Genomic DNA, 24,568 nt, shown 5'->3' with positions numbered 1-24,568 from the left:
TAAGTGAAACTGGCTCCTTTTTGTTATATTATTGCTGCCCTTTTTTGTCTCGGTTATAGGTCGCATTGAGATAGAGGCTGGTGTGTCCTCTTGCAACAAGTCGAATTTTCATTGACACATAAATTTTACGGGGTATAACTTCAGTGCTGCCCTTTTTTATATCTAATATAAGTATCAAGAATTGTCTGTAAGATGAATAAGTTCAAAGCTGCGTGAGTGTAGAAAAATGGAATTTTATGATACAATCCCTACTAGATAAGTGCAGAAATATGTGCTTGGTACATTTTTATAGAAAATGGATGTTATAAAAATTGTTTGTTAATAATTGCACAACTTACAATTGAATACATATCTAAAGTTTAATCATTCTAGTTTGATGATGGATGAGTGTTGCATTATCATATAGCTGAAAGATGATCTATATTCAAAACATTTAGTGAAGAAACAAGTCATTGAAAAACAAACTTCATTTGAAGTCAGTGTGTAATAACCCACCATTTTCTTTTGAGTATATACATTTTATTTTTTCATATCCAGGAAAAATGATGTAAACATACTTTTGATGCTGTTGAACATTCATCTTTGTATATACATATGGGTATTTAAGTTTTGTATGACAGTTACAACAGCTCTTGTCATGAAAACAATGGATGTCTTAGTTCAGATGAATTCAAAATAATTACAAAAAAGGAAATGTTAAACATTGTGGTAAATTGTTTCTTTCAAAATTGGTTTAATTGTTCATTTTAAAATCCACTCACACATTTTCCTTGGTTGTTAAATATTGGTTCATTTGGTAAAGCCAAGGTAACAGCGAATTATCTCCTTCCTGTTTTCAATCAACCAGATATATACATAATAGATCTTTGAAATCCCACAAATTCTTCAATTTTTACGATATGAAAATGAAAATCTTGTTCAAGAATTTCACAAAAAACTTTCATTAGGAAAACATTCTCATTTGCAAAAACATTCTAAATAGCATAAATCATGAGATGAAAGGCAAAAATGTGTTCAAAAATAATCCTTAAGGTCGCTAGCATTTTCATTAGATCCTCATGTCACTTCATGAAAACCATTTGCAACATGGCAGCCATTATTATTTGATGTCAGGGGTTGAGAGTCGGGCATAAATATGCCACCTTGTCCACAGCCTGCACAAGTCTCTCTCCCGACCTGGTACCTCACGGCATGAAAATTCTTTTTCATGTTTCTTTTTCTTCGATAAATAATCAATCCAAATACAATTAGGGCAATAGTGACAAGTGCGGCAATTATCGGTAACACTATTGTAATTACATTATCCCAGGGTGAGACTCGACTGCTGGGCAACGCTGGTGGCATCTGAGTTGTGTGCCTCGTATTTATAAAATCTGTGGCAGAATGAATGCCCTCTGTTGAGTAAGCAATCACAGAGGAGGCAGTGTTTGTCACCAAGGTGTTTTTCGTTTTAAAACCCCTTGCTGTGGAAGGAATCTTGGTTGTTGATGTTTGAATCTGTTCACCATTTTTTCCCAGAGTTTGTGACTGAATTGTTCTTGTGAATACTACTGTTGTTTTTGTATGTTGAGGGTTTTTCTCTGTCATATTGGCAGAAGCCTGAGAAAAAGTGGTGCATTTTTGGGCAAAGTCCTGCAGGGGGATCTTTCTCTGACTTGATTCACACTGACCTATGTCCACTATATGTCCAGTTGTCCAAGTCCAAACCAACTGACAGTCACATTGGATTGGATTTACTCTGAGGTCCAAATACTGAAGTTTGGAGAGATTCTGAAACATGCCTCCCTCAAGACCCGTGATATTATTATGGGATAGATAAATGGCCTCCAATGAGACAGCATGAGCAAAGATGTTTATTGGCAATGATGTGATACTGTTATTCTTTAAATTAAGTGTTGTTATGTGTGCCCAGTTGTTAAATGCACCTTCGGGTAAGGAAGCTAGTTTGTTGCTTGATACATCAAATGATAATAGCCCAGTAAATGGGATACCAACAGTGGCTCCATCTAGTGAGTGAATGTTGTTTTGTCCCACAGATAAATGGCGCAGGCGATACATTTGTTGAAGAGCTTCAATGGGGATGGCTTGCAACTTATTTCCAGATATGTTTAGCACTTCTAAAGTAAACTGCAGCCCATCGAAGACGTGAGAAGGCAGTGCAGTTATGCGATTAAAACTTAGGTCTAAGTTTTTTAGTTGATTGGACGATAGAAAAGCCCCAATGGACACCTCGGTCAATAGATTATAAGACAGATTAAGTGTCCATTGGCTCTGTGACATATCATTTAAAGATGGTATGCTGGTCAAATGGTTATTTGATACATCCAGTAAAGTAAGTGATTCTAAATTGGACAGGCTGTCTTGAGCCACCTGTGATATCTCATTGTGTTGTAGCAGCAGACGTCGCACACGACGAACATTCCAAAATGCATGGGATTGGATTTGCAAAATGAAGTTGTTGCTGAGATCCAGAGCCTCGATGTCATATTGAGACTGTTGGAAGGATGGGACTTCTGGACCCAGCCACTGATGACTGCAGTCAATGAGTGACCACTGGTCATGTGAACTTGGTTGGTGACAGGTGCAGGGGGCACTGGCTGGGCAGTCTTGTCCACTCACTGTTGCTGACCACAGCAGCATCACAAACATCCACAGCATCATAAATAACTGAAAATAGAAATGAAAATTTAATTGTTGATGCTTAGTGTTTAATATATTAATTTGTAACATTAATTTTTTCGTCCTTCTTTGTTTACATGGTCACAGCATATGAAATAATTAAAAAAAATATTGTTGATTGGTTAAAATATTTAAAAATTTGCTTTTTACAAGTCCACCTTGACTTTCACGTCAGAGTTTGTCAAAAATGTTGTATGAAATGCAAACTTATATGTAACTTCAAGGTCTGGAGTTAGCGTAAGATATTACAAATAGTCTAGAATAAAAGTGAAGTGAATAAAACAGAAGCAAAGCCAGAGACAAATTGGTTACAATCACTTTAAAATGCTGGAAATAGGAGCTAAGGGATTGATAAAAAAAAAAACAACTCAGATTTAGTAAATAAGGAATGATGAAATGTAGGGCTTTAGAAATGATTTGAGGATTGAATAAAAAATTGACGTAGCAATACAGAGAAGTGTCCCAGTTGCCTATGAATGATATCAGAAACCTTGACAAAAAAGAAAAAAACACCGAACAGATAAATTGTGTAGCTTAACAAATAATCCGGATCACACAGATTGTTAGATGGTAAGGAGACCCTGAACTAATGGAAAAAAGTTGATGATTTTCTAAATATCATGTTACTGAAGCCTTTGATTTTTTTTGAAAGTTTAACAAATTGTTGACTTAAAGCTTAGGATGGCTTGGAATAACAACAGCAGCAGGGAACAAATAAGCTTTACGGAAAATAATTTGTGAAGTTGCAGTCTTTTGAAATGTGCAGTTTAAGAGAATCTCCTCCCTGAATTATAATAATTTTCATTTTATTATTTATTATGGACTTATCTTATACTATCATCCTTAGTCTTATTTTACATTATTTTAATCATAGAAACATGGATCAACTTGTGGACATGATTTCCATTGATTGCATTGACAGACTAAAAACCAATCTTTACAATAAATAAATAGAATATGAATTCACCATCACCAAAACCAGTTAAGGTATAAGTGCTGTTCCTGAAAGCGTTCAGATACCAAGTATTTTTTTATAATCTCAATGATATCTGAACTATGTCTTGGGAACAGAAATAAGTTCATCTTCCTTGCAAAATGACTTATAAGTTATAACACATCAGTCTTTATACCTACCTAATATTTTGATCTCAGTGAAATCTTAACCATGACTTGGGAGAGAATAGCGATAAGTATCTCCATTTAAAAACTGCTTACAACACATCACTCCTCCTCACCTGCCATCTCATAAGAAAATGACACCTGGCGCAGAGGCCGCAGACCTCCAACACTGCCAGACTCACCTACGATCTTTGACCTTTGACCCACGACCTTCAGGAAGGACCAGATATCATAACACAAAAGAACAAAATCCTTGTAATCTGTCCCTTAACGGACCACCCAATGTGGAGACTCCCCATAGCCAGCAATACTGTGACCGTGTAATTCCCTTTTGACAGAGTCATCGGATATATTTTGGACTTCTTTTTATAGGGGAGTGAAATAAAGGAAGCTTGGCATTCAGGAAATGTGTGTTAAGACAAGGACCTATTTAGACTGAAAATTGGTCTAATAGATGTTGTCAGATGACCCAAGATTAATTGTCCATATGTTTAGTTGTTTGAGATACACTAGGGTCTCATTGATAAGATAGTATCATGGCACTGATTTCCATTCTAGAATTGCCCTTGTCTTTACACAACTAAAGTCTAAAACTCCTGCTGCAGTATTGTGAGGACTATAGCTGTTTTAAAGTATTTTCAAGTTGATTTTGTATTTCAATACATGCTGGGGGTGTTGGTTTTATTGGGAGAAGGGTGTCAAAATGAAAAACTGAATAACGCTTTCAGTTTGTAATAGTTGAAACATCACTGAAGCAATGAAAACAGAGTCGGGCAATTTTGAATGCATAACACAATGCCAAAGCAATGAAAGCACAACCGTAAGCATCTATGAAATCATCTAGATTTTATGTGTCAGTACATCTGCCAATGTTAGTTTTGTAGAAGGGTGATAAGAAAGAACAGTCGAATTTCATCTTTGTTTTCCATAGTGCCTCGCCAACAAAGTCGTGAAAAGGCATCGTGTTTTTACTTGCACTGATATTTTAGCTGGAAATGAAAGCGAAGAAATAAGATACTCTTTCATCACTGCGGGCAGTTTTTTCAGTGCTAATGTTTAGAAAGGTTGCATGTCCAAGAGTAAACAAGGGCTGTATTTTGCATGCAGTGGTTTATGTAATACCGAATACGTTAAGGAATCAGAGGGTCACTTTAACTTGTTTGTTTATGCCCTAGAAAAACATGTTTTCATGATCGAATCTCTTATCCCTGGATGTACGTATAAACTGTTTATATACACGCGGGCCGACACCCCTTTGATAACCACAGAGAAAAGGCAAACAAATTGAGAAAAAGAAATGCTGTAGGACATCACCCACAGCAAGCAGGGAGGGATGAGCATGCTAACCTTCAGCGAGCAATCCGTCAAGTCTTCTCAGTTTGTTCACTGAACCCAAAGAAGTTAAACACGTATGCCCTTTACTGCCTGGACAAATAAAATTTGATGGTACCATGATCGGTATTGATTTTCATAGCCATGGGGTTGAAATGTGTACTGCATTGGCCTCGCAAAAGAACTTAAATCCAAAAGTTGATCTTAATTTTCAGATTAAAAATTTTGTCTCCCTCCGTTCAGTATAAATCTGTAGATGCAAAAAAACAGATACAACATTATGTCTTTAAAAGTCATTTTATTTGCCCTTGTCCATAATGTGAAAAAAAATGGAGGCAGTTATATTCAAATCTCCATGGAAAAAAACCTTAGGAGGGACTATAAGTAAATCATTGTTGGATTCAGGATTTTGCTGGGAATGGGGGGAGCAAGACAGGGGTGCATGTGCTCTGTTAGGTGTCACGACTCCCTTATAGCCTGGAATTAAGTTATCAGTCTCTCAAAGTGGACTGGTCCAGTTAATTGTACCACTGGATATGAAAATGGTCATTAACTTTACCCTAACTGTTTTAAATTGCTGTATCTTCAAGGAGGGCATTGGTGCACATCAAGATATCTACTGTTGTTCTTTGAACTTTGAGAACCTTAGAGATTATATACGTAAGGATTTCTGAAAGGGGCTGGGGGAGGATTTTAGCCTTTTCTTTTCTGGAACATGCCATTTCCTTCTAGGGAGGGGAAATCTGAACTTTTGCCAAACTTAAAAGGCATAGAGAGAATAATTAGCAGGAAATACTCCATGAAACAAATTTGGATCATGTTTTAGATACTTTTCCCATTTGTACTTTTCACATAGTGCCCAATGTTGGCTTCATCTTATTCTTTTTAATCAAAAATCTAATCTGTATTCTTATCAGTGAATCTTTGTGCAATCACTAATTTAAATGTTTTTTATAAGTTCAGAATTATTTATTTTTGAAAGAACTGAATCATGATACTGTCAAAAATTGTTCAGTTTTTTATTTAAAAAAAAAAAAAACAAACTAGTCTGCTCATAAAACAAACTTAAATTTAATAGTCAATCATAATTAATTATAAAACCTCTGAGTTGTTGAAATATAGAACATTGATTTATAGGATATGGTCCCCAAAAGGCTACATATATTTCTGGATAACCAGGACTATGGGTTTCCAAGCTTTAGAAGGCAAGAGTGGGTTTGAGCAAGGTTCTCAATTTTCACTATAAAGTGAGTTCTTTTGCAGAAAATATACCTTTGATGTAACGAACTGCCCTCGCACATTTTCAACACAAATAGAGGTTCAAGATCTGAAGCTTTTTGGGCCATTTTTCCATACTGTTCTTGATGAAAATGTTACATGCAGAAATCATTTCCCCCTTACTTCACACGCACTGCAACACACACGAGGATACATTAAAGCAAAAGCTTATAAGTTCATTATCAGATTTAAATGTTTTCTCCCCAAAAAAGAACTTGATTAAATTGTTACATGAAAAAAGTCATCCTCTTCACTGCGTACATCTCACAAAGACATACGTAGTAATTAAGACTTCAAAGGTTGATTTTGTTAAAAATTGCAATTTCACACAGACCTTAAACAACTTTCAAATATGGTGGAAGGTTTAAGTATTTATTTAGAAGATTGCTTTTTTGCCCCCCTCTTTTAGAAACTTTGGTGGTAGTTCAACCAGACTAAGCTTTTTAAATAGCCTTCAGTCTGTTTTGTGATTATAAAAATCAAACTGAGTTTTTTTTTTTTTTGTTTGTTTGATGAAGCTCAACAAAATGGTAGGCTCCAGCCTATCTTTCCAAAACTACAGAAATTCATTTCACTTAGTAAGATTGAGGTGAATAAAAAGCGCATTGATTTATGAATGGACTGAAGACTTTTCTCAGTTGTACTTTTCACATGCATTGCTATTGTTGGCTACACCTGATTCTATCTAAGGGTGCTTTCCCAGAGATTTAGATGGAGCTAAAGATTAAGTTTTAGATCGACCTAACTCCCTGGGGGTTCACGCTAAATTGCAGTCAGCCGAGTGGGCACCATAGTTAATTACCCCCTTACAGCTTTTAGTAGGCGGGACAGACGCTTAAGCCGGCCAAGCTGACAGTAATCTAGTGAGACTCCCCACAGGGATAGATCGATCTAAAAATCTATGGAAATGGGGTGTAATGTTCTTTCTACCAAGATGGTTCAGGCCAGTAGCCCGCGATGTCAAAGGTGGAGGGGGGGGGGGGGGGGTCTTTTTCTAAAATAGAGGACCTTTCACCATGAAACCTACATGTACCTAGAACAATTACCCAAAGCAGGTCTGATGTTAAAACTGGAGCTGCTAGCTTTTTTTAAAGTGTGATTCACTCATCAAGGACCAGGCCTGTGTTGCCATTGTGTAAGTTGTCCAACATGCCAGCCATTTTGTGTTCATCACACACTTATGTTTGTTGATTGCAAGCTATCAAAAGTTAATTGTTTGCCACATGCTGTAGACTCTGCATTTTGCAGTATTATCAAATATTCAATTTGTAGTGTCAACATAGTAACATGAGACATGGTGTGAAAGAGACTTGATCTTTAGTCATAGGGGAGTTACACTTCCAAATATACATTTCTTCAAACAGAAGCAATTTAGATAGAAAAGATGTTTCTCTTAAACTGTAGATTGCATCTCGTAATTCTTATTGGCCTTTAATCTTGTGAAATGATTTCAAAACATCAGATAGGGTAGAAACTGGTAGCAGAGGAATGCTAGATACAAGAACGATAGGGGAAGATGTTTTCTGCTATCTTATGATCTAGTTGTATCTTGTAGTTCCAAGGAATTCTCCCTAGGGGGCTGCTGTTTCAAGCCAAGCCTGCAGCTGTTTTTGCGGATAGAGAGGAAATGAGAAAAAGTTATGTGTTTAGTTAAATCTTGGTGCTACTGATGCTTGGTTTCTGTTGTATTCTTAGGGGTAAATTTTTTTGTGGAAGTTATCTTCAGTTTTATTGTCCTTTTGCCCTTTCCTGGGTCGTGGGACACAGTCACTGGAACTTTAGGGTCACTTAAGAATACTAGTAGGGATCATTTGTGGATTTTGACAATTACCTTAAATGATAAAATACAGATTGTCTCTCTTTGTGATCGTATTTTACTTTATTTAAGCCACAGACTTTGTTGGGGAGAAAGAAGCCATTGATGCTCTTTTATGTCATAACAGTGTTACACTTCTTAGGCACCGTTCACATGAAAAATCTAAATTCTAAAAATCGAAAAATCTATTGGCAGTATCTAGGGATCATGGTCTGTGCCCCGAATACCCCGCGGCATTGAGTAGAATACAGAAACGCTGGTGATTATACTGTGTTGAAAACAATAGGTGTGCCAGTCTTTTCATCTGATTGCATTTAGCACGAGTCCCCCCCCCCATTATCCTTCTAGGTCTTTAAAATTCATTGTGAAAGGTCCCTCTGTCAGAAACCAGAAATGAGCTCTAAACCTCCAAATAAAAAGTCAATTACAGAAGGGAATAACATTTGTGAGGAGAGTTAGATTCAGTTGAAAAATTGTAATAGAGAGTTTTGGCAAGGCCTTCCGTACGACGTATAACGTGCGACGTCATCACTTTGTGCGTAGTTTTTCTCAATGACAAGTCATAAGTCATACGGCACTACGTATGAATCGGTGATTACACGTAGGTAAGAAACGTATCGAATTTAATAGATTTACGCTTATTTCTTTCAAGTTTAACATACTGCAGAGGAATATATAGGGTGTTAAGATATTCCACTGAATCACTTTTAGACGCTGTCGCTGTCGGTAGAAATACTCTGTGAAAACAGCTGGAAAAACAGCCAGTCAATCAGTCGTCCGTAGTAGTATCAAATTCAATTTAAGTTGATTTTTTTTTCATAAACAAGAGGATCTGCGGCATCAATTAACGTAAATAACACATTTCATTCAACATCTTAATTATTCATCTATCTAAAAAGAATCCATAAGCAGCCCCATGTTCGTGTAATCCATATATATAGGCCTATACCCTTATCATTTTATTTGGTGGAAAAAAACGCATACGGAGTAAGACCTGCCAAAACCACTGATAGCTTTCTCTCGTACGTAAAACGTATTACGTATTGAACTATACGTTACACGTCATACGGAAGGCCTTGCCAAAACTCGCTAATATCTTCTCTCCTTCCTCAGTAACTGTTCATCCTGAAAATTTCTTCAAAAATTTGTGAAAAATTTTTGGAAAGATCTTGTCCTCAAACAAATGGACAAGCCAATGCAATAATTATTGCAATCTCTTCTTTCCATCCTTAATAACTGTTTATCCTGATTTCATGAAAATTTGTGAAGAGCTTTTTGAAATATCTTGTCCATGAACAAACAAACAAACAAGTCAGTGCTGATGAAAACATTGACTCCTTTGATGGTGGACTTTATAAGAAACTAGCCATGAAAACAATTAGGAAATTAAGGCAATACAGTTAGTTACTGTAAGCCACATTTGGTCCACCTGCAGCAAGTTTTCTATACCCAGTGTGTTCACATGAATGAAAATCATGCACAGCATAGGAAAAGATACTAATGTGAAGAACTCTAATCTAGAGACCTTTACCACAAACCACAAATAATTCATGCCTGAAAAATTACGGTTACCTCATTGCGTCTGATAAAAAACTATACTATTTCCTATCTCGTGTAATATCCTAGATTTATTGCCGAATGCCTGTGAACCACAAAGGGTGCATTTACTCAAGTAGTTATTAAGAGCGTTTCTGTTCTGCCCATTTCAAATGAAATGTCACAGAAAACCAATCTTTTTTCCATGTGTGAATGCACCTTTATTTCTCCTCAAGTGTTGGATTTATTGTATAGTGTCTAGAACTGTGAACTTGGCAGTCATGTCATCCCTCCACATTGATAATGTCTAGAAAGCTTGTGATTTATCCCCATTAAAATGATATTATTCTACTTGAATGTGCTCCGTGTGCGTAGTCTACCAGTATGTCCATACGGGGCTAAGAGCAATTCTGAATCTGATTTCACTGAAGTGCTTGAGTTTGAGGCCAGTTTCACAAAACGATGAAGTTCAAAATTTTTTCTTAACTTCAAGACCAAAAATAAATTCAAGATATTTAGTTTAATTCGACAACTACTTATGCCAGATCAAAGTAGACTAAAATTTTGGTCAAACAGTTGAGGCCAATTTTTTGGGCATAAGTTCTTTTGTTAAGCAGGCCCCTGGGCTTGGTGTTAGAAAAAAAAAAAGAAAGAAAGAAAGAAAGATCAACAGTCTGCCTTAATTTTAGGACTGATTTTTTGGTCTGTTGAAATTCAAGACAAATCTGGAGTGTTTTACTAAAATCAAGTAGCTGTAAGTTTAAAATATAATCCATTTCTTTGTTAAAAAAGGATGAGTAATTTCATATAGTGAAATATAACTAATTTGTCTTGGATCATAGCATACAAAAAATGTCTTAAAACCATTTTTGGTCGCGGGTGCTTTTTGTGAAACCACAATTCTGAATTAGTTTAAATGGAAGTAAGCGCTGGTTCAGTGCTTTTAATTACAAGTAACTGGGTTATGGGCAGTCTTTTTCTTCAAAATTTGTTCAAACTGGATGAAAGTTTCACCTAAAGAAAACATGCTGTGTGCACACCAGCTTGATTACTGTATTGCTATCTTTTAAATTTATATAGATTCAGAGTTTCTCTGGCTAAGGTTCTGTCACACTCTTGTGTATAGAGGTATAGAGGCACATATGAGTATTGTATATGAATTCAATTATATGCACAACTTTAATCACATGAAATTGCCCTTTTTTCCAGAATATGAGAACGAACATAAACACAGCATATGAAATTGTATTTGAACATGCTCAAAACATTTTAGCTCCCTCTTTGTATTCGAAGGTACACCAACGTTTGCCTGCAGACTCTCAAGTCTAATGAACTCATAGCGTTTGTCTGTGTGTGGACAATTTTTCTCATAGGTTATTGCTATCTATGTCGAGTGTGACAGTACCTTTAGCCTAGCTAGCATGTATGCCATGAGTTTCAAAGGTAGAAACCAGTGTGTGTAACATGCATGCTGATGATATAGAAGGGAGTTGCCATTGTTTTCTGAAACCCAGGGTGAGTGTGTTCTCATTCAGAAGCCATCACCAGTCGGTCATTGACGTACGATGCAGGTACTATGATTACTAGACCATGATGAAATGAAAGGATGAAAAGATTTCATTTTTCAGTGATATGGATAAGATGTAACAATTATCCCCATTGATATTCAACCAGCTCCTTCAGCCTCTTGTGAAGAACTTTTTGATCTCGTGTAGATGATAGAACCTTTATTACGCTGTTGTATGAATGTACTGGTATTAATTCATCATTTATTGAATAGAATCTAACTGTTAACAATTCCTGTATACTTCCATGATTCAGAAGAAACAAAAATATGAAAACCTGTTATGAAAAAATTATTTTATAGGGGGTAAGGGGAGTATCCATGATGAAAATTAAAGCTGTGTAATCTCTAAACTAACCAAACAACCAGTATAGACTGAATAAGAAAAGGCTCCAGCTATGACAAATGTGTAAAAAATGTTGAAAAACTTCAATTGTCTGAATGGTTTTCAAGTACAAAAAGGAATTCAATGGCAGAATATCATGTAATGTTTATGTAAGTTGTTGAACAGTAATAAGACAAGAAAATACCATTACATCACTCGCGACCCCTATGAAGATGGAGTGTTTTCTGAGAAGATTTATTGTGTAGTTTTGACGCGTGTATCCTAGCTGTGACATATTGTTCCTTCTGTTCCAAGTACCTTCATAAGAGTTACTCTACCACAGAGTCAGTGAGCTTGCAGCAGGCTCACCCAGACTTGCTTGGCACAACTCTCTTTCTTCCCCCCCTCTCTCTCTCTCTCTCTCTCTCTCTCTCTTAGTGTGTGTGTGTGTGTGTGTGTGTGTTGATCATTTGACTAACATCATAAAAATCATTTATTTTCTGGACTATTGGGAGACGTTTTACTGATAAAAATATTAAATGTTGGCCTACCTTATCTGTTTCCACAGCACATGAATTTCTAAAAAGAAGATTCTGAATTTTAGTCCTCGTCAGCTAAACTGTTAACAAAAATCTTATCGGATCCTAAATCCAGTTTCTAAGTTTTAAAAAGTTCTAAGTTTTAAAAAAGTGGAAATCCAGAACTTGGAACACTTGGAAAATCTGTTACTTGATTAATTGAAGCTCACTGGCTAAATTACTGCTGCAAAAAATCCTCAGTTTCTCACCCTCTTTTGAAGCACAATATTTCGTAGGATTAAAAAGATGATCATTAATCGGACAGCTTATCCTCAACATGAACATCTCCCAACTAGGCACCTGAGGTCACAATTACGCTCTGCCTGGCCAAACAACAACGCAGGTGTTGGGCCACATTCCTGCTTCTTTATCCTTGTTGATTGTGAAACAACCTATGGAGATTTTATCACATCCTCCCAACAGCTATCAGCCTGAAAAATCTCTGCCAGCCTGAGTGATGGTGTGTGCGTTAATGCATCCAGCCACACACGCTTATGTGACACAGTGAAAGGCATGACCAGGATGAATGGGAAATCCGACACAATGGCCACTGGGACGTATCAATGGAAGAAGCCTGATGAGGTGTTTTTACTTTCATTAGCTGTGTCCCTGGGGTAATGGAATTGATGTGAGGCCTGTCAGAAGGGGGTGTGTGAGGTATTCATGTTTTCATTAACTTTTGTACATCTTATGCTTTCTTTAATGATAGTAGCCTGTTATGGGGGGGGGGGGGGGGGATCTGTGAGTTTTTTAAATATTAATTAGTTGTATTCATGAGGTAATTGAATTGATAGGAGGTCTTTCAAGTGGAATGTTGGATGGATAAGCTTTTTTTTGCTCTCATAAGCAGAATCCATGAGGTAATGATTTGAGGCCTGTTAAAAGGAGGCAGCTTGGAAAGGGGTTTTGGGGTTTGGGCGATGACTGACTTGTTTAATGCCTTTAATAATGATTAGTTACACATATTCTGATATATTACTATGCGAATAATGTACTGATATAATTATATCATTTTCCTAATCTTCTGGGCTCTCATCTGGATATTCAACTCTTTGCCTCATCTTTATTTTGGATGCTATTTAAATCTCTGATATTCTTAAAATGATATAAGAAGTAATAAATTTCATGTTTTTTTTTTTTTTTTTGAAAGAGAAGCTCGTGCAGACAATACAAGACAGCTTTCTAGCCATGATTCTTCATCTGCAGGTGTAGTTAACTGTCTCACCTGACCGTCTTCCATATGTTTCTTGTGGAATTCCATCTGTCAGAAAAAAAATTTGGGAATGAGACCCAAACATTTTGTAATGTAAGGGTCACAAGAATCAAGAATTTTCTTATCACGATGTGGTATTGGATAAGTCTAGCATGATAAATTTTCCCTAGTTGTGAATATAAAAGAAGCTTGATAATTTTGAGAAAATTGGTATGAACTCATATTTGGCTGTTTGTTGTTCAATCTCCGTCCATCCATTCATCTATTTTAACTTTGTCTATCTTTATTCAGTATTTTTATGTTACTTTGATTTGTATTTATGTTTAATTTAGATTATTATGAAAAAATATATTAACTGCTTAATGTATTTGCAAGGTAATACTGTTATGCATGGCATTAATGCAAATTAATGTATTGGAGTTAGAATTAATTTCTGTCTCACTGAATTCTCGTTTTACTGTATGAAAGTCATTGAAATGTCTGATGATTTTCTCAGCTGAATTGATGCATTATTTCACATGATTGCCTGGTTAAGTTAGGAGAAAATTGCAAGACAAAAGTCACAGTTTTGTGGAGCCCAACTTTTGCTGGCATTGCTATTGTTAAACAAAATCAGTTTTCACCTGCAACAGTATATCTTGTTTGAGTATTTATTTATGTTGGGTAACTTTTGGGCAGGGTAAAAGGAGGCGATGTTTTATCCCATGTACCCTGTAGTCATGGGCTTTTTGCCCTTAAGTCAGCCTGTTACAACTGCTCAAAGGGGATGTTGCATAATTTCGAAATAGGTTTCAGGATTCTGTGGCCTTGGGTCATAACCCAAGGGGTGAGTAAGGGGCAGGGGGTCGTGGTCACAGTGATATGGGGTCTGATAAGAACTTACGGGCTTCAGAACCATACATTTGACATTGAATCTTGACCATTGTATAACTGAATATTACTTGTTTCGCTCTATGGTACAATGTTATGCAATTCAGTACAATAATTTTTTGGGGGAGTCTGGTAAATTGACATTTTAAGCAGCCATTCCCCCAACAAAATGAAAAGATATTGTATCTAAAATACTGGCAGTACCATTTTACTAGGACCCTGACCTCTTGGTCCTGTGGTAACACCCCTAGGCCACACAAGTCTCACACACACACGTTTCAAAGTTAAAGAATAAAAGTATTACCACATACAGCAGGACATAAATGACTAACATTCATTTGTAACTTCCACATTCAATTTGGTATGTTGTTTTCAATTGCTGCTTCTACAGAGGCAGTGGCTCTTAAGTTTTTAAGAAACGATGGCAATAATATAAAACTACACTATGTTTCTTCAAGTCCCTGTATTACAATTGACCAAGGTTGTCTTTGTACAAAATTGAGAAATTGTGTTTGAATTCCTGTATAAAAATTAAATCATTTACAAGAGACTAAATGTGTTTTTACCTTTGAGACAAGAGGTTTAAACCATAATCAAAGTATCTGAATCACATTATGTGAAAAACTTAGTCTCTTAAGAAAAAATTCACATTTTTTACCAATTTTACACAAGAGACCAATAAAAACCTGTTTCACAAATAAAAAAATGCAATATGAACATATAGTATGAGAAGTCGAAGGCCCAGGCAGGAATATTCATTCTAATTTAAAAGACGATTTATAAAAACTAAAGAAGGATACAAATGATACCATTTTTTTCCACATTTTTCCACTTTGTTTTCATTCCACAATTTGATTTGGTGAAAATCTTCAGCTATAGTAAAATATATTACTTCAGTGTGCTGAGATTTACTAGTAATGTTTTGTACACGTGTTGAACTGCAACTTCTAATTTACACAGATGAAAACACCTACTTGTCGAAGGTGTGTTACTTTTCACCAAAATCGGCATTTATAGCAGTGGTTTTTAGAAAAAAGAAAAGAAAGCTTTAAAGGTAAAGGCGTTATGGTTATTATTTCCAAACTGTAGCAGGGGTAATATTCCACATTTTATACAACCAAAGGATAAACAGCTTTGGCATCTATTTTCACATAGGCATCTCTTCTTATATATAAGTCAAAAGGTATTACATGTTGTAACTTTTATTGAAAATCACAAACTGTTGAGTAAGAAATATCAAATTTATCTTAGCCTTTTTGTATGCATGCTCTGGTAATGAAACACTGACATTAAAGTTTAAGGCACAAAGTTGCAGTTCTGATTTTTGAATTAATAATATATAATGTTATTTTTCCACTCTTTTTGTTAAAACATTTGAACAGAAACATTCTTTGGAATTTTTCTCATTAGCTGAAGCACAAAAAGTCTTTGTATTATGTGTTTACCACACTAAGATGGCACATTTTTGTAAAGTGAAATTCCTGGCCATATTTCTTTTTATTAGGTGCAGTGCGGAAAAAATCTTTGTAACTAAAGGTGGTTACTACCTTTAATGACAATTTATATTTACGTGATTTGACTATAGATTAGATTTCTTTTTTAACAACCAGGATATTACCTTAGGAAAGGACAAAAGGATAGTTAGCTTGGTGAGATTAATGTCAAACATTTACATGATTTTGATGGCGTCACTGAGAATGAATTTCCGTTTTTTTTTTTTTTTGTTTTTTTTAAAGATATTTGGTGATGTACGACCAGGGTTCTCAGTTGATTCATGTTATCTTCTTAGTTATCCCACTTATTATGAAAGTAAGTTCTTCATTTATGTTTGAGGGTGTTCATAGAAAGTTATTAGCTGAATCATTTTAAGGTTATCAACATTATGAAGTCCTTAAGCATAAAAGCTGATGAGCATCAGAAATACTATGATTTGCTCACTATATATAATAATTTACATTTCTTAAATTTGGTATTGATGTAAATGTATAAAGCTGATCTTGCTGTTTTAGTTCTTTAACCATTTAATTTAATCAGATATAAAATATAATTATATCAAATATATATTACAGATGTAAAATATTCCAGTACTCTCTGTTAAGAAATACAGTATCAGAGAATGAGAAAAACTCTTTAGCAAACAGAACATGTTTTCCATGAACAAACAGTGGTTTTTTTTCATGTTTACTTTCCTTACACAATGTAGGCATTGATATTAGTACCGTAAGAATGTGAACAACTCAGACATAGGAAATAATAAATCCTGTTAGTGTCAGCTAGTCCTTTCTCTGCTATGAGCTGTAATAGTTACATGCATGTTTTCTGAGTTTTTGTCACAAAACTGGCATAGCTGGCTCACTTGCACTTCATGCCGACATGATCTGTATGATCATCCCCACCTTCTCTCTTTTCCCCTATCTCATGTGTGCAAGCACACACATACAGACGCACACGTACACACACACACACACACATACAGAGAGAGAGAGAGAGAGAGAGAGATAGAAAGTTCTACAGCATCATACACAAGTTAGCTTCTATCTAAACTTTAAGTCTTATTACCTTCAAAATCATCTTCTTACTCACACGAGGTTCACCTGCTCATTTTCTCCTGATCAAATATTTCCTCTCCAGATTACACACCCTGAGCTATGGTTCAGGTAATGGCCCAATCAGTAGTTGGTAAAGCAATCATTTCATCATTGATTTAGATGCAATAGAAGTCTAGATTGAAAAGCTAAAAAATGTTTGGGGATATTTTTTAGTTTTGAAAATGATACAACCATTTGTCTGTTAGGATTCTGGCACCTTTGTAAGATGAGCTTTTTTTTAAGGGGTGAGTAAGGTAGGTTGGAAGGGGGTTGAGAAAACTAGTAGGGTACAATGAACATTTTTGGAATATTTGGAATCTGTATTACATTAATTTGTGCTATCAGCAAACTCTTACAAATGCTATGGTAATGTACAAAAATTAGATTCATGAAAAGTTCCACAATTTTCAGCACTGTGATGATAATATTGAGTGTTACATTTACTTTATTGATACATTGATAAAATCTTATGTCAGCATTTCAAAATTAATCGAGATTAGAAATTGAATTGGGGAAATTACAGCAGTTCATAGCACTGTTCCCATATTGCATATGGCATACAAAGTTGTGCTGATTAAAGCAGTTGTTGTCACCCTTATGAGATGAAGATCAGATCAACAACAAGAAACAGTATTTGATATTGATTTAGGGAAAATTTTGGCAAGAACAAAGAAGAATTATACAGGCCAGTTGACAGAAATTTGAAGGGGGTTGGGGCTTTCCAAAAATGACCTTTTTACCTCATTAATTGACCCAATTTAATAAATGACATCATACATGATAATTTGATTCAAAGCAGACCTTCCTAGCCAAAAGGTATCAAATCCAGAGCAGAGCTTTTACAGCCAAAAGTTTGCTTCTTTCAAACTTCCTGAAACCCCCCTCCCTTTGCACTTCATAATCATTGATTTGGTAGATGAGCTGTTAGAAGCAAACCTTATCTTTTGACATTATCATTAAATGAAAAAATTGTACTCAGTGTAGAAATCATCAATCACATGTAGATGAAGCCACTGTGACAGTTGATGTTTAGGGATGGGTATCATACTTTGAAGATGTTTTTATTTGAATAAGATAAGATCATCAAGCACTCCAAATTTAATTTGCCAAAATTTAATTGAGTAATTTGATAGCAATTGATCAAAACAAGACCAACTGTCATTTTTCATTAAACATGATAAAATCTTTCTCTGTCATCCTGTTTAAACCATGCAGTTATCACTTTTAAGATTTAGTAGCAAAATTATATGGGTAAACTAGACAATAGTTTGATAATCCTCACTAAAAGCTTCTTGAGGGTATTCATCCATCTTGCTAGACATTTTAGAATTATTTGATCAAACCGAATGGATAGAAGTTGGATCAGTTGAAATAATCATGGATTGAGCTACAGGAACCATGCAGGCCACCCTCTACATGTTCAAATTTCCATATAAGCCCATTTGTAGAAGTACCTAGCTGATATGAAGGTTTGAAAACAAAATCGTGCATGCATTAGATCTGTCAGTATCTATTGTTGCCATGCAGATCTTGATCAGTGAAATAGCAAGTGCAAGAACGCCTTTGGTATGCCTGACATTTTTTGATCATCCATTTTGGACAGATACCTTTACCTTTAGATATAGTTACCTTTATTTGAATTGAGTGATTGATTGGTGATAGAATTAAATGCATAGTAGAAAAGGAATATATATATTTTATTTATTATTATTTTTTTTTTTTGAGGAGGGGGGGGGGTGAAAAATATAGTCATCACTTCATTGGCAATTCAATTTCTGCCATGAGGTGCTGGTGTTTGCTGGCTCAGACCAGCTTATATTAAGACAAAATTTCACTAGTTCTAACTTCTTTGCGTTGCTTATAACTGCTGTTACTTAGACATTATCTACCTTTTTTTTTTTCAAAAATGTAGGAGTAGGATTAATGTTTGTCTTTTATTGTGGTCATTTATAAAGGTGTACATAATATCCTCAAGAACCTATCTTAGAATAACATCTAGTCCTATTTTTATTTACCATTCAACTATCAAAGCTCCCAGTGGCAGCCTACACATCAGAAATGTTTTTGGACAGAAGAAAGAAAGGACATAGTTTTCCTTCTTTTCCTCAATAATATTGTTTTGGTCACTCACCCTTACCCAGCAGGTATATGAGGCAGAAGAAGAAAGCACCCAAACTGGTCACAGTGTATTTTGTCTGCAAATTGAATCATCTAGATTTGATTTGAAGAGTTGTTATGAAAACAAACTGTGTTGATTTATGATATTTTGATACTTCTGGCCATTCAGGTAAACTGTTTGAGGTCCCATCTTAGCATCCTGAGTTTCTGGCATACAATGGATATGGGATGTGTTCTGAATGGTTTAAGCTAAAAAAAGTTTTAGTTTGAAGATGGGAAATAGTCAACTAATTGCATCCTCCCCCCCCCCCCCAAAAAAAAAGGAAGTAGATATTTGATTGCAATTCCCCATGTTATCCAGGCCACTGTCCACTCATCTTAAACCTCACAGATGGTAGGGTTGCAATCAAGCTACCCCACCCACTCAGAAACTCAGGGTGCCAGTCAAAACACCAGCCCCACCTCACAAACTCAGGGTACCTGTCAATACAGCCCCGCCCCCTCAGAAACTGAGGATGCCAACACACAGTCCACCTCAGATGGTCACGGCTTATTGGATATGTACACACACACACACACACCATTCCATTTAGATTAATCTAAGCATACATTCAGTGCTATTATTATTGTTAGGAAAACAAAGTTGTGGTGTTTGATGTAACTCAATATATGCCCCTTTCATGAAACTACGCCATTCACAAAAATATCTATACCTGTTTTAGTTGAGCCTAGTACAGTTCAGCTATAAAGCTGATATTCTGGTGGGAAGATTAAAAGGATGAAACTCATTCAAATTCCATACTGAAGTTAGCCTGTTAGTATCTAATTAGATTGATTCCTTGAACATGTCCTACAAAGCCTGTGTGATGCTATGCATTCAGCCCCTACTGATTGCTGGGGACACAGCAAGATGATGTGCAATCAACTTCTGGTTACAGAACAGTATGCTGGGGCCATAATGCAATCAGCTAAGGCTATGTCATGTCATGACCATGGTCTGTGGAGCCAGTATGATCAAAATGATCAACTTGAAACTAGTTGGTTGTTCACATGCTGTGTACCCACTATGATGTAATGTAATCAGTGTGAATATGTGGATGCAAATGAGGTGGTCAGAGCTGCATTTTGCCATGACTTATGTGAATGCCCTAAGATAGTTCTGTCATAACAGTAATATTCTGTTATATATAATTTTATTTACAAGCTAATCTTGAAGTTTGTTACTGCCAAAAGTATTGTGAAAGGGAGAAATCAATGCAGTTCCCTAAATTTTGAAAAAGTGACATAGTTCTATAAATTAATTCTAAGATAACAAAAATTACATTACATGTATTTGGATTAAAAAAAAGCAAATATTTCAACATACCTTGTTTCTGGACTGTTCTTGCTGTCTGATTAATTAAAAATTGGTCCTGGACTGATCTCTTGAAGTGTTGCTATATTAAGTTGTTTTCCAAAGCATTCTGTTTTACACAAGTGTATCTCCTATCTCACGGAGGTACTGACCAAGTAGTAAGATAAGACACATGCCTGCCTAAGTTTTATAGCACTTGCCTTTTTGGTTGTCTAGCAACCATTTGATTGGCACCTGCCATTCTGCATGTTCCAACAGTTTACTCCTGGAAAGTTTGTGGCGTGTTTTGTGGAGTTTGTTTAATCAGAGAGTTATTAATAAATTGCAAGTTGGGCTAGGGTAAGTAGGTTATATATCACTTGCCTCAAGTGGTCTGCTTGAAAGTTTGTGGGTGTACTTTGCCATGTTTGTTAAAAGGAGGAGTCAATTTTTTTTGGCTTTGATGGTTTTGCTTAAGGCTTGAGAGGGAAAAGAGTAGTAGTCTCTCGTCCTTAATGTTGGGTGAATGCTAGCCAAGGATAATGTTTAATCAATTTCGTCTTGTAGTATTTGACTTGAATTCCTTTACTGTTTTATTTGTATTTGTTGGGTTGTTGAGTACTGGTACATATATAGTATGCAGTGTGGATGTTGGGGTAGGAGGTTTGGTACAAATCTGAATTTTAATTTAAACACCGATGATACTTACACCCAAATTACATCACTTTGTTCTTAAAATGCTGTTTCTTTTGTGGCATCTTTCTTTTGTGGCCTTTTAGAAAAAAACATATTTTTTATTTATGTGACATAGCACAGTGTATACATGCAGTGTTGATGTTGTACATGTATACAGCAGTGGTCTGAATTAAAGGAAATAATAATTTACATCAGTTGAAGTAGTAAGCAGTTAGAAATATGTTAAACATTTTATGTCCTGACCCTGAAGAGTGCTTGTTAAGTAGCTGTAAACTTTATTGCTTGATAAGGCACTGACTGAGTGTTAAAAAATGCACCAATGTCAAGATTGTCAGTGTATATTTATTTTTACTTTATTTTTGCCAGAAGGGGATGGGTGCTTGTGTTGACTTGCATTACTGCACAGAAAACAGTTCTTGAGGCTCATTCACAAAAAGTAAGGTGCTTTTATTGCCATTGCAAGATAGAGTTTTTGATTGGGTTTCTGCATTTGTGTGCATGTGTGCTTGGTTACACAGTGCAGCATCTGAATCTGTCTAAAGGGGTTGATATCATGTTAGTATTTGCTTCCTTATTCGTTAAGATAAGGGGCAATTAACATGTCATGTTATTTGCTCAATTTGTGTGTGTATCTGTTTTGTCCCTGGCAAATGTCTGTAGAAACATTTCCTACAGAAAAATCAACTGAGTAGCCTCCATTGTAGATGGATTTGTTCCCTAATAAGATGTCAAAATTGTCATCGTATTTCAAGTTTATGGTTTAAAATTCAAAGTTTAATGTCCCTCGGTGTTTATTTCAAAAACAAAAAAACATTGTTTACATTAGTGCTTGCTGAAGCATTTTATGGTTTAAGTTAATTGACTCAATTTTTGAATGATTTCAAATGATTCAGATAGGACATCATTACTCATTTTCTGTTAACTGTTTTGACCATTGAATATATATAAAAAGAGGTCTGAGGAGTTTTGAATGAGGAATTTTAGTCATGCTCTATAATGGAATAAGGAATTTAAAGAGAAATCCACCTTTCCATCTGTTGTGTTTTTTGCTTTCTTTTTTCTATAAGTAATAGTTTGGCACCCACTTTTATGTAAAAAATAATAATCAAACAATACATGAAGTTGATTCAAGGAAAAACTTCAACATACTTTTTACTGTGCCCAAGGCCATTTCAAAGACAAGGCCAAGCAAACCACTGAGCTTATAATTAACAAATAAAACAAATAGTATCTACCCCTTTGAACTCAATGCAGTGGGGTTCATGAGAAACTGCAGTGTAGTAGTGTTCTATACGTATATTAAACTCCATGCTTACTCAGGGCCTGCATGTGGATGTTGTGGTCAGAAATATGGAAAATGAATAAAGTAAATTTGGCCAAAGCAACTGTTAATTGTGACATCCATGGTTCAGGGCTGTATGTAGAAACCCAAGGCCCCTTGAATTTGGATAGATGGACAGGGAGAATGTTTCAGCCAAAGAAAACTTGAAAACTTGAACAGTATCAATTTGTAAAACACACTTTAAGAGATCTTTGATGGTTTCTGTTCAGACAGAAAAGCCTGTGGGGGTTACTAAAGTTGGAAAAAAATACATGTTTTTGTGATATGGGAGTCCTTTGGCCTGGGTTCTGAATCTTTCGGTTCATTTGTTCCTTGGATTTATTTCTTTTCTCTATAAATGAGGCATCTGTAAGAAGATATGATGAGGATAAAGGGGAGAAAACTCAGTAAAGGTAAAATGTGACAGTGATTAGCTGGGAAAACACAGAGGAGGGTTATATTGAAAATCTGTCTGTCCATACGTCTGTGATTGTTTATCTGTCTTTGGCCAGTTATTATATACGTGTAAAGTGAAATTTTTTCTTGGTTTTCATTTTTTATTTTTTTTTACACAAATGAAATTAATGAGATATGAATAATACTTAGTTCATATGGACCAAGTATCTCAGTATGGCCATCTTTGTCAACAGTTTCCAGTCAATTTCATTGAAACTTTTATAATTGAACCTCCTTATCATGTACTTTTGCACCTTGTTTGTTACTTCAAAAAATTATTATCACCGTTACTGAAATTTCCTCATTTGGACTAATAGATTAAAAAAAGGATTGAAATTGAATAGTGATTTATTATTTTTAGAAGGTTAAAGAATTTTGTAAATGTTTCAATTCGTGAAACTGAATAGTATTTTAACAAACATCCTTACAGTACTTTTGCATTACTAAACAGGGAAATGACTTTTAAAATGTCACTTGCCATTTGTAACTATCATGGCTTAAAGTGGAGAGAAAACCTTGACACCCAGGCCTCCCACTTAAGAAACCTATGGAGTGTGTAATGAATAGATAAATGTGGCATTTCCTCAAATATTTGTTGCTTAAAATGGTGAATAATTGGAATTCAATTTGATCCTGGCAGATGTATTAACAGTGTGCGGCTAATAAGAGTTTTGAAAGAATTTACATAATATGACTTGTTTGTGACATCTGGTTCAAGAGATGCAAACTTTAAACGGAAAAGTGCTCTAGATGTGATGATTTTAACACTTCAGGCTAATATATACGCAATGCAATTATATGTGGTAATTAAATTCTTAGTCAAAAAGTTCCAAACATATGCCTTAAAAATGTGTTTAAGAACATAGGTTATTGGTGGAAATTCCACAATTTCTCAGTCAGTTTCTTAGATATCTGGAGTATTGAAAACACGAACAGAAACATTGTCCTCAAAACATGCAAAAACAATTTGGAGTAAGGGCTTTCCAACTTTTTTCCAGGCAACTGGCCTTCTGTGAAAGTTAATTTGATACAGAGTTTAACTGTCTGCGGTAGTATTTTTGAAGGGGTTCACATGTGTGGCTGCAAGGCTTTACCATATTACATTTGTTTTGATAATATGATCCAGTGAATTGGTCTGACTTTCTCCTTGGGACAGTAATTGGTGCAGGATACATGGTGTTAAAATGTCAGACGACTTTTGTTTCACGTTAAATGGGGCAAAAGAAGTTGTAAAACACCAATCTGACAGACTGTCTATTTGTATGTATCACCTAAGAGAACTTCCCTCATCTAAGTTTGTGCTTAATGGTGTAAGATGTACGTGCTTTTATGTTTGTATACTTTTTGTTGAATTTTATTTTTGACTTGATGTAAAATAACATTCAGACTGTCTTGTACAATAAGGAGAGAGAGAGAGAGAGAGAGAGAATCAGTGTTTTTATTTTTTAAATATCAAAACAGTACTGTCCCTATATTCTGCTATCATGTATTTTTGCAAAATAAAAATGCAAGGAAATGCAATAAATGCTTTGGCAATATATTGGTTAATCACAGATGATGTAAGAAAAATTCAGTCCATATTTTGTACTAAAATGGCCCCTTAATCATTTCATTGGAACTAAAATATGACTTTCTTCTCCAGTTGCTGTTTAAGCATGGTCCATTTTGAATTTACAGTATTGTTTTGTTTCATTTTTGTTTCTGTATTTAATTAGTCAGGTGACTAAACAGAACTTTTCAATTACT

At 35.4% G+C, this 24,568-nt stretch overlaps 2 protein-coding genes across 7 annotated transcripts in view; one reads left to right on the top strand and one right to left on the bottom strand.

The window, feature by feature from the left end:
- LOC106162220 (dihydroorotate dehydrogenase (quinone), mitochondrial) overlaps positions 1–24,568 on the top strand; it is a 114,980-nt gene that overhangs the window by 86,756 nt on the left and 3,656 nt on the right. The window lies entirely within an intron of this gene.
- On the bottom strand, positions 470–20,634 carry LOC106162219 (uncharacterized). 4 transcript variants are annotated; one of them, XM_013539408.2, is made up of 3 exons: positions 20,383–20,634; positions 12,201–12,228; positions 470–2,667 (listed from the first exon to the last, which is right to left on the bottom strand). In XM_013539408.2, the coding sequence occupies exon 3, from the start codon at positions 2,659–2,661 to the stop codon at positions 1,057–1,059; it is 1,605 nt and encodes a 534-aa protein (XP_013394862.2). In that variant the 5' UTR covers positions 2,662–2,667; positions 12,201–12,228; positions 20,383–20,634; the 3' UTR covers positions 470–1,056. The 4 variants fall into 4 exon arrangements, with proteins under 4 accessions (XP_013394862.2, XP_013394865.2, XP_013394859.2 ...); XM_013539411.2 differs by lacking the exon at positions 12,201–12,228 and having other exon boundaries at positions 20,383–20,631; XM_013539405.2 differs by lacking the exons at positions 12,201–12,228; positions 20,383–20,634 and adding an exon at positions 3,981–4,149.

The sequence above is a fragment of the Lingula anatina genome, chromosome 4 (assembly GCF_051362555.1).
Source record: "Lingula anatina isolate TDL-2025a chromosome 4, LinAna3.0, whole genome shotgun sequence".
NCBI lineage: Eukaryota > Metazoa > Brachiopoda > Lingulata > Lingulida > Lingulidae > Lingula > Lingula anatina.
Note: the sequence above shows the minus strand (reverse complement) of the source record. Positions and strands in the feature narration are given on the sequence as shown.

Bases quoted from the DNA above. Each gene is read 5' to 3' on its own strand.
- LOC106162219 (XM_013539408.2), bottom strand. From the start codon at position 2,661: ATGATGCTGTGGATGTTTGTGATGCTGCTGTGGTCAGCAACAGTGAGT.